The following is a 13,605-nucleotide window of genomic DNA, read 5'->3' as shown; positions in this document are numbered from 1 at the left end:
CAAAATGAAAGAAAAATTTTTGATTGATAACTTTTTAACAGCACCTTCGTATGCCCAACCGAGATAATTGCGTTTTCGGATCGTTCACAAGAATTCAAGGACATTGGTTGTCAAGTAATAGCAGCCTCTACCGATTCTCACTTCAGTCATTTGGCATGGATTAATACACCACGAAAACAAGGCGGTCTTGGTGAAATGACTATTCCCCTTCTAGCCGATAAAAGTTTGAAGATAGCACGTGATTATGGCGTACTCGATGAAGAATCTGGAGTTCCATTCCGCGGTCTTTTCATCATAGACGATAAACAAAATTTACGTCAGATCACCGTTAATGATTTACCGGTTGGAAGGTAATGTTGATTTATTTTGATCTTAAATCATCCGAAAATATTTTCTTTATCATTTGTAAAGTAAAATGTTTTAACTTTTTTTTTTTTTTTTCTTTTTTTTCTTTTTTTTCCAATCACATCCAATTAACGTTAGAATTTTTTCTTATATACATATATACATTTTGATTTTATTTCAATATTAATTTAATTTTTTGTCATCTTTCATTAAAAATAATATATATAAAATTGACGTAACAATTGATTTGTGACTTAGATATATATATATATATATATATATATATATATATATATATATATACACATAAAAAATATTCTTTTTTTTTTCTTTTTTTTCTTTTTTAGGTCCGTCGATGAGACCTTACGTCTTGTGCAAGCGTTCCAATATACTGATAAACATGGTGAAGTATGCCCAGCTGGTTGGAAACCAGGCAAGAAAACCATGAAGCCTGACGTGGTCGCTTCAAAGGAATATTTTAAAGATTCGTAAATGTTATTTAATCAGACGAACGAAATCCTATATATGGATATTTATATTCCCAGCAGATATTATCAGATCCAATGACAATATAATGAAATCGCTTTAAAATAGAACGATCAAATATTTCTGATCGATAATAATATAATTTCATTTTTGTATAACGACAATACTGCATTTGTAAGAGAGTGAGCGTTTGTTTATTTATTAAAACAAAAAAGAAAAAAAAAACAAAAAAAAAAAAAAAAAGGAAAAAAAAAACCAGTTAAAAGCTGAGAAAACTACGGTGTTTTGTAGTTTTTGTTCAGATTGCATCAAAAGATTGCATCCGATAAGATTCCTTTATTAACAATAAACGAATTTAATTGTTATCAAAGTATACAAATAGTATCGACATCTAAAAAAAAAAAAGAAAAAAAAATATCTGCTCGTTCAGATTACAAGCGCAGTATTGACGTTTATAATTTACATTTAGAGTTACGTTTGATAAGCACATTTATTATATACATTTCAAATAATTGGAATTAATTGTCATAAAAATATCTGCTTTTTAATTATCTTTTAATAAATGGCTTTTCTTTCGTATGTCTTTCAGCTTTTTCTTTTCTGTTTTTATTTTTTTTCCTATATATATATATTTTTTTTTTCCCTATATATATATATATATATATATATGTATATATAATTACAAAAAAAAAAGAAAGAAAGAAACAACGACATCTCTATGTGCAATAAAGTATAGATATGTTGTATTTCTTTTGATTGCAATTAGACAGTTAACCAAAGAAGACAATTGTCCTGTTATCGTGTTAGCATGTTTTTCAAATATCCTTTGAGAATAGAAATTAGAAAATTTATACGTGCACCGAGGAGCCCCATTGAAGTTATTTATCATTTTTATAAATTTTTAAATAATTTACAGAATATAATATAACACACACACATATATATATATATATATATATATATATATATATATAATATTGCATAGTGTTTGAATGATTTTTAACAATGAGCAACGGATGTGAAATTGCATTAAATAAAACTGGTGGGTTTATTTCTTTCTTTCTTTCTCTCTCTCTTTCTCTCTCTCTCTCTCTCTGTCTCTCTCTATCTCATTGTCGTTTACATCGAATTCTTTTTAATTATTATAATGCTTTTGATATATTAATTTTGGCAAAAAATGAATAGGTTGGGGAGCATGTCATTATTTTATCGTTGGATTATGCGGAATTTGTACATTCGTAGAAGCTATTGCCTCCGTTATTGTTTTCGTAATATCACGTTTGATAGTGTGCGATTTAAAATTGGAGAAGAATGACATCATTGTATTCAATGCTACGCAATCTTTCGGTACGTAAATATATGTATGTATATATCTCCATTATGATTTTTATATTTAGTTTGACACGTGATAATTTTATTTTCAATCGTAGGAATGGCAATAGGTTCCTTCTTGTTCGGAAGTTTAGCCGACATTTGTGGACGTAAAGGAATAATTACTTTCACCATGGTTCTTATATTTTCTTCATCGATAGCACTCTCCTTCGCTCAAACTGTATTTTTGATAAACTTATTTATATTTTTATTAGGTCTAGGGTAAGCTAATATAGTTATAAATGTAATATATATTTTAAAGAGATATTAGATTTTTTTAATATATAATTTTCCCTTGATCTTTTTTTTTTCTTTCTTTCTTATTTTTTTTTTTTTTTTTAATTTCATTATTTCAGATTAGCTGGAAACTATATAGTTTTGAGAGTCTATCTTATTGAATGTCTGCCAATTAAAAGGAGAGAGATTTGTCTGGCTATAATAGATATTGCTTGGATTCTTGGTTATCTGTCTGCTTTAGGTGTTTATTGTACAATTAATATTTTCTTTATCGATTATACAATACAGGAGAATTATTCTTTAAGATAAAGCAAAACAAAGGAAAAAAAAAAAAAATTATTCGGATTTATCCCAACCCCCCTTTCTGATAGGTGTGTCTTGGTCATTAGTTCCTTCTATCATACAAATGCTTTATAAAAAATTCCGTCCAAGTTCCTGGCGAGTTCTTGCTGGTATTGGTGGTGCACCAAGTTTGATGATAGCCTGTGCAGTTAGTTTATTACCAGAAACACCAAGATTTTTGTTATATCAACAACGTCAGGAAGAAGCGTTTACGGTTTTAAGGCAGATGTATGCTATTAATAATTCAAAGCATATAGAAACTTATCCGGTACATTAATTAATTGTTTATTAATGAATTTCTTTTTCTCTTATTTTCTTTTCTTTTCTTTTTTTTTTCTCCCCTTAATATATTTCTATATAAAACATTTGAAATATTAAACAAATATTTTCGCTTGATCCTATTGATATTGCAGAACGTCGATTTGAACACTTGCATTGAGCAAGACGAAGAAACCGACGATACGAATAGTCTATTTAAAATGATTTATAGATATTGCATGAAGACATACGAACGATTACATAAATTGTTTCGATTGCCATTTAGACGTATCACAATATGCAGCTTATTTTTATGCTTCTTACAATTTCCTGGGTAATATGAAATATTCATTTTTCAATTATATTTAATTTTTACTACTTATAAATATAGATTTAATTCTTTTTCATTTCTATTTAATTCTTATTTCTTATAAATATAGATTTAATATTTATGTTAAATCAGTTTTCTTTCTCTCTCTTTTTTTTTTTTTTTGTATCAATTTAAAGATTCATTTGGCTTGCCCTTTGGGATAGTCATTTGTTACAAGAACTTGGAAAAGAAATGAAGGAGATGGATAAAGGAATTGATTTCACGTGCAATATTAATTTCTCAGAGATTGCCGAGAGTCTCTTATTAAGTTGTCAACAAATTAATCATCAACGTTTCATATTTCTATTATGTATTTCTTTTAGTTATTTATTGGGAGAAATTTTGCTTATAATAGGAATACAAGTTGTTAGAAAAAAATGGATTTTAAGTTAGTAACATTTGTTATTATATGACAATGTTTTCTCTCTCTCTCTCTCTCTGTGTGGTATGTGTACTAGCGCGCGCGCGTGTATATGTGTATGTGTGATATAAATTAATTGATTTAAATTATGTGTAATGTAAATTAATTGATTTAAATTGTGTATCATATAAATTGTATGATTTCAATATTTTATTTTACATTTGCAGTATTATCATCATTCATAGGAGGCATAGCGATATTCTGTATAATTTTTTTATTTCAATATGCTATGCAAATCATTTTCTCCATATTATTTCTCGCATCATATGCGATTAATAATACGATTGTTAATATTCTAATAGCTGAAAATTATCCAACAGGTTTGAGGTATATAAAATCCTATAGTATCGTTAATAATCATGTTATCAATTAAATTATTATATTTGATAAATATATTTATAGGGGTACTGTTATGGGATTAACAAGAATATTACCACATTTGGCAGCTACGATGATTAAATTTGTTTCAAATATTTCATGTATACTTAGTATAATAGCAGCCTTTATTATTTTAATAAGTTAGTATTTAATTAATTCCTTAATATTGTTTCAATTAAATTTATATGTGTTTATTACAAATATAAAAATATAATTATAGGTACTGCTATCGTTGTTATACCAATACCAGATTTAAATGGAATACCGATACAAGAACGATCTATTATTCAAGATAATTCATAAATGTATTTAAGAGAATATTAGTGATTTTAAATTATTTTTGATAAAATAAATTTTATATATATATATATTTTTTTTTTTATATGAAAATATTGATTACAATTAATACTATTATATGAATATAAAACAAATCCAATTACTTTCAATGTTTAAAATATTTCTTATCGACGTTGAAACTAACAGTAATAATTATCGACGAAGTATGGAATAGAATTATTTTTATTGACAGCTGATAATTGCAGTTCTCGTTAAATATCCAAATGATATTTTAAAGAAATAATACTTCGTCGATAATCACTCTGTCGATAATTAAATTTAAAATCTTTCTTCGATACTCATTCGATAAAACAGAATTCTACATGAAAATGCTTTAAATTTTGTTTAATGTCACTATTGTGTATTTTAAATTTATCTTTTAATTCTTTATAAATACGATATGGAATATGTTATTGCATATAAAAAAAAAAAAAAGAAAAAAAAAAGAAAAAAGAAAGAAAAAAAAAGAAAAAGAAAAACATTTATCTCCGTTTAATTTTTAATATTAAATAAATATGTCGTATATGAAAATATTGATCTTTAAACGTTTCAGCTTCTTTTTAGATCATTCTCTAGAAATTATGATTTTCATTAAAAAAAAAAGAATATTCGAATGGAACGACGATCTCTCTTTTTTTTTTCTTTTTTTGTTTTTTTTTTCTTTTTTTTCTTCTACTTTTCTCTATCATTGAAAAAGTATCGATCACGAGGAGAATTACGATTATTCATTAATCGACCTTTGCCACTCGGGGGCAACGAAGCTTATTTGCCCCCCTTGAATCCACTTACCATTCTTTTTCTCCCGTTGATCGTGAGTTCGTGCTTATATATCGTTTTTTTTTTTTCTTTTCTTTTTTTTATCGTATCACATGAATTGCTTGTACTATAACGGTGATCAAGATGTATAATTAGCACATATATATCTACATACCTGACTCGATAGTTAAAACACACTTAACGCGAGCTTGAGAGTTCCCATTCTATAGGTTGGTCGTTTATCAGAGGGATAGTACCTCTCGTATATGCATATCTTATTCTTAAGAAGGTAAGGAGTAAAGTAGCTTTCGTAAAAAAAAGAAGAAGAAGAAAAAAAAAGAAAAGGAAACAAAAAAAAAAAAAGATCGAGCAATTCATGGTCGATGTTTTGAATTCTCCTTTCTTCAACCTCGTTTCTCGAAACGAGAAAAGACAACATTGTTATTCTATTGGTATGAATCTATATGTATATGTATACATGCACGTGCTCCGGTATGCGTGTGCGTGTGTGTGTACGTGTGTGTATGTATATGCGTATATATTTTTTATAACGCCGTTATAAAAGAAAAATTATCAAAATTAAATGGCAAATATTTCGAGTATTTTCACGGAAACATTGATTTAGAAATATCAAAATTAAATGGTAAATATTTCGAATATTTTACAGGTTTTATATTGATTATGATCAATAAACGAGAAACCCGGAAGAAAAACGGGTCATCTCATCATCTCCCGCTAGAAACTGATTTACGTTGAACCAGGTAAGCAAAGATAGATAGATAGAGTAAATAAGTAAGTAAGTAAGTATAGAAGGATCAGTACAGGCTCGGCCGTCGGCTCGATAGGTACTCTACAGACGGAACATCTCCGTTAAAATATATAGGAAGATTTATACGAGTACGTTCAATTCTCGTCATTTCGCGAAATTCATCGTCTTTTCGTTTTAAAGAGTTAGAGAATTAGATAGATAGATAGTTAGAGAGAGAGAGAGAGAGAGAGAGAGATAGAGAGAGAACAAGAGAGAGAACAAGAGAGAAAAAGAGAGAGATAGAGAGAGAGAGAGAGAGAAAGAGAGATATTACAAATTAGGAAGGAAAAGAAGAAATGCCAGGTGAACGGTCACGTTGCAGTATAAACCGGATGGATTTTTACGTTGGTACGTTATAAAATTATGTATCTGTATAGATAGAAATTATATATGTGCTTTTTTATCTCTCTCTCTCTCTCTCTCTTTTTTTCTCTCTCTCTCTCTCTCTCTCTCTCTCTCTTTCTATCTCTCTTTCTTTATCTTTCTTTCTCTGTTTCTTTATCTTTCTTTCTCTCTTTATATTTTCCTCGAAGGAATGAAAATAAATTAAATAGAAAAGAAAGAAAGAAAGAAACAAAAAAAAAAATAGAGAAAAAATCATCAAGATAGAAAATACACATAAACACACACATATATATGTATATATATTTCTATTTATATATTATTTGATTTATCGATCGATCGATATTGTGATCGATATCGCGATCGAACGTGCCAAAGGTACGCAAAATTTTTTTTAAAGAAAGTCGGAAATCGGGTTAGCAGGCTAGCAATGGTATCTCGAGTTAACTCCGCTGATCCAAAACGAACGAGAATTGGATAGAGTGTAAAAGAGAGAGAGAGAGAGAGAGAGAGAGAGAGAGAGAGAGAGAGAGAGAGAGAGAGAGAGAGAGACTACGGGTGGAATAAAGAAAAAAAAAGAAACAACAGAAAGAAAAGGAAAGAAAAAAAGGAAAGGAGAAGGAAAAAAAGAAAGAAAGGAGGAAAGAAAGAAGGAAGGAGAAAAGGAGAAAAAAGGGGACGAGAAAATAAAGAAGGATTCTTTATTCCAGGAGCGATCGAGCGTGGAGTCGACGCTTGAATTTCAAATCGGCCGCCCGTTTCGTTTGCAATAGACCAGAGAGAAAGAGAGAGAGAGAGAGATTGAGAGAGAGAGAGAGAGATTGAGAGAGAGAGAGAGAGAGATGGGGTAGGATAGGTGGGAGGGGTGGGAAAGAGAAGCGCACATTAAACGAGCCCGCTCTCGTTTCGTTTCGCGATATACCTTTACTAAAACCCAACCGCGTTACTTTCCTCCCAGAAACGAAGATGCAAATGCATGCGAATTGCCGAATGAATTATCGATGGACTATTTTTCGTTTTATTGTTTTTCTCTCTCTCTCTCTCTCTCTCTCTCTCTCTCTCTCTTTCTCTCTCTTTCCTTCTCTTTTCTTTCGTTTCTTTTTTTTTTTCTTCCCCGTCGGGAAAAAACATTTTTTTCTCTTCCGTTTAATTGCAAAAGTATCGCGAAGATTTTTTTTTTTTTTTATTTAATTATTTAATTATTTAATTATTTATTTATTTATTTATTTATTTATTTATTTATTTATTTATTTACTTAGTTTTTTTTCTTTTTTTTCTTTTTTTTTTTAACTTTTAAACACCGACACATGACAATATTGATAAATAATAATTTAAATACGATCCTTGGAAGTATCGTCTAGTAGTATTTTTTTTTTATTTCTTTTTTTATTTTTATTGATTTATTTTCTTTATTTTTCTTTACTTTTATTTATTTTATTTTATTTCACTTATTTCATTATTTTATTACTTATTTATCTTATTTATTTTTATTTTGTTTTCTTTTGTTTCCTTTTATTTTTCACTTATAAGAATCAAATCGTTCGGTCATATTCGTTAATACTATAAAATTCAATCAAGACTTTTTGTGATTGGTATTATATTATATTGTTGCAAAGGATCTTTCTTTCTTTCTATTTTCTTTTTTCCTCCTTTCTTTCCTTTCTCCAAAAGGATCGCTCGATCGGTTTCTGTCTGCGTTAAAAATAAAAGAAAAAGGAAAAAAAAAAAAAAAAAAAAAAAAAAAAAAAAAAAAAAAACACAAAAAAGAAAAGAAAAGAAAAAGGAAAGAAACAAAAAAAAAAAAAAAAGAAGATTGTTTCGAATAATACAAGATTTTTCCGTAGTTTCCGGCTAGTGATTCCATTCTCTCTCTTGGCTATGTGGTTAACTCGGTGCTGATAAAATTCAGTTTCTCTCATTGACTTTAAAGAGAGAAATCTCTCTTTTACAATCGGATTTTGTACAAAAGGATACGGCGAGTAACACAGACGAGCGTCCAGGTGTGATCTCGTGTTCCTTTCTTTTCTTTTTTTTTTTCTTTTTTTTTTTTTATACAGGTACACACCCACACACACATACATACACACACACACACATATATATATATATATAAATGTTTATGTACACACAGACTTTTCGCGAACGAAACGCTTAGGTAAACTCAACTCTTCTATGCCCTTTTATATCTTTCTACATCTTTTTTTCTGTTTTTTTTTTTTTTTTTGTTTTTCTTTCCGTTGATTTTTCCATAGCTTGGCCTTGATATATAACTTAGCATAAAAATAAACGTTTCGATGAAATGTTTGCGATAATGAAAGCGTTAAGAAATCAGCGCTTTTAAATCGCTTCTATAGGATATAAACACACGTATACACATACATAAATATATTTATATATATACCGACTAAGCATTACAAAATAGCTTTACCAGTTTGTTTATATATAAGTATGCATGTGTGTGTCTTATGTGTATATATGCGTAGCGCCGGAAGATACTGCGTGCGAACGCGAGAATTCTTTTTCCAGGGCAATGAAAGTTAATTAACGGAAGTTATCGAAAGAGGAGGAGGAGGAGGAGGAGGAGGAGGAGAAGGAGGAGGGGAAGCGATGGGAGAGAGAGGGAAGACCTTTATTTCTACGTTCGGCAAGAAATTTTTTTCTACGTATAATTTTTTACAAATTTTTCATTCATTCTCATTTCATCCATCATCGATCTTATTAGAAATCTTTGCTTGATAATCATTTATCATCAGTTTTTTTTTTTTTTTTTTTGAATGACACAATAATACTCATATTCGTATAATTTATCTCATGTATTTGTCGTCATTTTTTTCTTTCTTTCTTATCTTTTTTTCTCTTTAATTTTGTAAATGACGTAAATGAATTTTTTGTTTTGTTTGTTTTATTTTTTTTCCTTTTTTTTTTTTTTTTTTCTTCAACCGAAAGAAGATATATCGATTAAAACGATTTTTGTCTTTAAGATCGTCGAAAGTTATATAGATAATAATTACATAGAAAATATATAGATCATAATTCGTTAGAACGATCAACGATATTGACGAGAAACATAATGATCGAAGTCTCTCATTAAACTTTGGATAATTATGTATACGTAATCTTGTTCGGTGAACGACATTTCGTCGATAGAACGAAGAAACTAAAGCCTTAAGGAATGAATAATTTTCATCTTGGTGGAAAAAAAAAAAATTGATTCGTTTGGATTCGATACGATTCGATTCGATTATAGGTAATTATATTTGATCGAGAAACCTAACCGGTCAATAATTTCTGAAACCAGTTTATTCGATAAGAGTTTGTTAAATAATCTTTCACTCGTGACGTATTATAAGAAAGGGTATTTTACGCACGTTATTCGCAATCTTTTCAGTTTTAGTTTTAGTTTTAGTATTAGATTTAGTTTTAGTTCTAGTTATAATTTTCGTTATTCGTTCGCGCATAGAGCGAGCTCGTTAAACCGTGACCAACGTCAGATAAGCAAGGACATTTTATATCCATGTATTTTTTAAAATATTGCTTATGATCGATTGATATTTTTTATAAGAATGTCAAACTCGAGAGTTCAATCGATTTGTAAGGAAAAAGAAAAAAAAAAAAAAAACAAAAAGAAAGGAAAAAAATTCATTGTCATAAAAATTCATTTCAAAGATCATTAGAAAACTAATCGTACTTATTTAATATTACATCAAATGATCTAAATATCTTTCTTTTATTCGATCCGTTTAAAATTATCCACTCGAATGAGTTTATCCATTTCTTTTTTTTTCTTTTCTTTTATTTATCTATTTCTTTTCTTTTTTATTTTCTATCCAACTTTCCAAAGTAAACTAAAACACTCCTTCGAACCAGTTTCAATCTATTAAATATTTTCCAACGAAACGATAATTAATAAGAAACGATAAAATATTTTTACTAATACACGTAATACTACTTGATAATATTTTTAATATTTTCGTAATTGATATTATTCGGGAAAGTTTATAAAATTGAGAGTAAGAGAGAAAAAAAAAAAGAAAGAAAAAGAAGAAGAAGAAGAAAAAAAAAGGAAGAAAAAAGAATAGAAAAAGAGAGATTCAATTCGTTCTTCAAGTATTATACAATTCTCAGCAAATAAGAGAATCAAGATTAATGTGAATTCTATCAAATGAATTTAAGATGAGATCATAGGACTAATATAAATCCTTGTAATAAATCTCACTCTTTTTCACTCTTTCTCTCTCTCTCTCTCTCTCTCTCTCTCTCTCTCTCTCTCTTTCTCTCTCTCTAGCTTTCAGCATCCATCGAGAAAGGTACTTATTATCAAAGTATTCGTTCACTTCGTTGAAACGTATCGACGCGTTAAACGCAGTCTCGTTCGAGCATGACAACAGGTTTTTACGGTTCTACGATCAGTTAGAATTTTACCGAACGACTATCTTTAATACCATTATTATTTCCCATATAGAGATGTTCTTCAAATGAATTTGATACTTAAATAATCATACAAATTGGATATCCCCTAAGTTTCCAAGTACGTAAGTCACAATTCTATTATCGTCTCGATATCGTTTATTATCATCCATTTAGAATCATGTATTAAATGTTATATCCTCCATTCTGACCACTTAGATAAATCGTTAGAATCTAATTTATATTATGATATCTGAGATATTCGATAATTTGTTTGCTATATCATTCCTAATTCTTTTCCATTATTTATATTGTCATATATCTTGTTAATGTATTTCTCTCTCTCTCTCTCTCTCTCTATTCGTGTATATATATATATATATATATATATACATATGTACGTGTGCGTGTATGTGCGTACAAATTGGCTCATCCTTTCTAAGCAGTAAATTTTCTTCTTTCTTTCTTTTTTTCTCTCTTTTCTTTTTTTCTTTTTTCTTTTCTTTTCCTTTCTTTTTTCCCTTTTTTTTTTTTTCTTTTCCATGCATAGAAGAAGTTAGGAAAAGTGAAAAAGTAAAGAGCACTTTCCTTCGCATACTTTCGATGGATTTTAAAGTGCACGTAACGTCGTCGTTCGATGGTGAAAAGAAACGACGGGAGTTAACGTCTTGTATGCGAGCGACCGATCATGACTTCTCGTCAATTTTAACAAGGAAAAGTACTTCGGGCTACGACTTTTAATTTAATTTTCTCCTTTTTAATTTTCTTTCCTTCTTTCTTTCTTTCTTTCTTTCTTTCTTTCTTTCATTCATTTTTTTCTTCTCTTTTTTTCTCCCTTTTTATATTTTTTTTTTCTTTTTTTTCTTCTTTTTTCCCTTTTTTTTCCTTTTTTTTTTTCTTCTTCGCACTCCTCCTTTCATTTGAATTAATCCAAGAATTGAAATTGTTTTAACGATATAACGGTTAGGATTATTTTTGAACAAAATTTCCTTACGACGGAACATTTACGATATCTTGAAATTTTAACGGAACGACATTGTCTTATAATTATTATTTTACTTTATAACTTTTTATTTTATAAAGTAATAATTATATATCATTTAAAAATTAATAATTGTTTTATAAAATAAATATCTATATATTCATGGGTAATATAAATTAAATATTAATAATAATTAAATTGTTATACGAGTAAACGTGCGATTTAAACAAAACGTATATTTAAAGAACATACATTTCTTCTCGATTTTTAATTATGTATATATATATATATATATATATATTAAGACGAAATGCATGAAAAATAGTTAAATAATATTAATCCTCATAAATTTTTCACGAAACGCTTATTGAATTTACGCAGAACATATACTTCGGGATATGTCGATTTAAAATTAAAAACCTTGAAATTAGGTTAAAAATTATATGACCTAGTAAAAGATTGTATTGAAAAGGTTTTTATCGATTCTTTTTTTCGAATTTTTATCATTTGTTTTATGTATATATATATATATATACATAAATTTAATTATTTATAAGCTTTGTTATCTATTTATAATATCATTCATTATCATTTGTTATATATATTTAATTATTTATTTTCTCTTTCTCTCTCTCTCTCTCTTTCTGTCTTTTTTTTTTTTTTTTGTTCAGATATAAGAAAATTTCATTAGAAATTCCTTAAGAATTCTAAAATTTAAATAACTCTTGATGCTGTTGAGATTTTGGTAGGTGTGAGAATTTCATTCTCCCTTAAATAAATGAAATAAAAATCTTTCGAGCACGTCCTTCGCTGTTTCGGATTCCCGAAGGAGGACAAGGTCGCGAGACAAAATACAATGTAGATACACAGATACATACATACATACATACATACATACATACGTACATAGATATATACATAGACGATGTGTCGAATGTCCAGTGTATAAACGATCGAAGGGCTTGTACTATGTACTCTTGGGTTATAACAGTGACCTTTTTCTCTAACAAAGTAATTCATAATTCCAGCTCGTTATTTATCCATTCGACGTTAATAATAAACGTGGATGAAGCACGTTAACGCGTGGAATAAACGAAAATTAATTGACAATTTCTAAATGAAGAATGGTCCTTTCTTAACGATTATCAAGTTAAATCTTTTTAAACAAACGACAAAAAGTTTGTTAATAATTTATTTTTATTTATTATTATGAAATAAATAAAATAAAATAAATATTAAATTTTTAAAGATATATATATATATATATATATATATATATATACGATGGTTTTTATTTTTGATTTTTTTCTTTTTTTTTTTCATTTTTATTTCTTTTTCGTTTTCAATTCTATAACGCATCGCAAATTAATTAGCTAATAATTTATTATTCATTTCGTATTAAATGTATTATACGTACAGACGATATGTAACCATTTATATTAAGAACGTGTAAACGTGTAAAATTCCGGTTTTGTTTGATACAAAATGTACATTCATTTTATTCCAACGAATTAAAATTCCAGAGATAAACTTAGAAAGACATGACTATTTTAGGGGATAATTTATACAAGGATAGCTTAGTTTCGAGCTACCTTGATCATGATCGGACTTCGATTTAACTTTTTGCCATGTTTAGAATGAAAGAATAGTTTTACCGTTATCAATACGATATATCGTAAAATTTTTGGACGAAGTCGAAAAATATTATTAAAAAAAAAAAAAAAAAAAAAAAACAAAAGAAAAGAAAAGAAAGAAAAAAAAATTAC

General features: G+C 28.0%; 3 protein-coding genes across 7 annotated transcripts in view; all 3 read left to right on the top strand.

The window, feature by feature from the left end:
• Positions 1-1,410, top strand: part of LOC124953370 (peroxiredoxin 1-like) — a 4,761-nt gene extending 3,351 nt beyond the window's left edge. The window contains exons 3-4 of the mRNA XM_047504639.1: positions 42-350; positions 693-1,410. Coding sequence (XP_047360595.1) covers positions 42-350; positions 693-837 — 454 coding nt within the window. The 3' untranslated portion in view covers positions 838-1,410. The remainder of the gene's footprint in view (positions 1-41; positions 351-692) is intronic.
• A 37-nt stretch (positions 1,411-1,447) lies between these two features.
• On the top strand, positions 1,448-4,889 carry LOC124953388 (inner membrane metabolite transport protein YgcS-like). Its single transcript, XM_047504687.1, has 10 exons — positions 1,448-1,873; positions 2,017-2,178; positions 2,262-2,424; positions 2,559-2,680; positions 2,811-3,049; positions 3,195-3,373; positions 3,547-3,797; positions 3,998-4,157; positions 4,233-4,348; positions 4,429-4,889. Exons 1-10 carry the CDS (start codon positions 1,837-1,839, stop codon positions 4,509-4,511), a joined length of 1,512 nt encoding a protein of 503 aa, XP_047360643.1. The 5' UTR covers positions 1,448-1,836; the 3' UTR covers positions 4,512-4,889.
• A 567-nt stretch (positions 4,890-5,456) lies between these two features.
• LOC124953353 (cadherin-89D) overlaps positions 5,457-13,605 on the top strand; it is a 40,253-nt gene continuing 32,104 nt past the window's right edge. For 2 of the 5 annotated variants that reach the window (XM_047504603.1, XM_047504596.1), the window contains exon 1: positions 5,458-6,456. In XM_047504603.1, coding sequence (XP_047360559.1) covers positions 6,405-6,456 — 52 coding nt within the window. In that variant the 5' untranslated portion in view covers positions 5,458-6,404. Of the gene's footprint in view, positions 6,457-8,006; positions 9,095-10,907; positions 10,979-13,605 lie in introns of those variants that run through there. The other 3 variants (XM_047504599.1, XM_047504600.1, XM_047504602.1) reach the window with 3 other exon arrangements.

The sequence above is a fragment of the Vespa velutina genome, chromosome 12 (assembly GCF_912470025.1).
Source record: "Vespa velutina chromosome 12, iVesVel2.1, whole genome shotgun sequence".
Taxonomy (NCBI): Eukaryota; Metazoa; Arthropoda; class Insecta; order Hymenoptera; family Vespidae; genus Vespa; species Vespa velutina.
The sequence above is the reverse complement of the archived record's forward strand: the minus strand, read 5'-3'. Positions and strand labels throughout refer to the sequence as shown.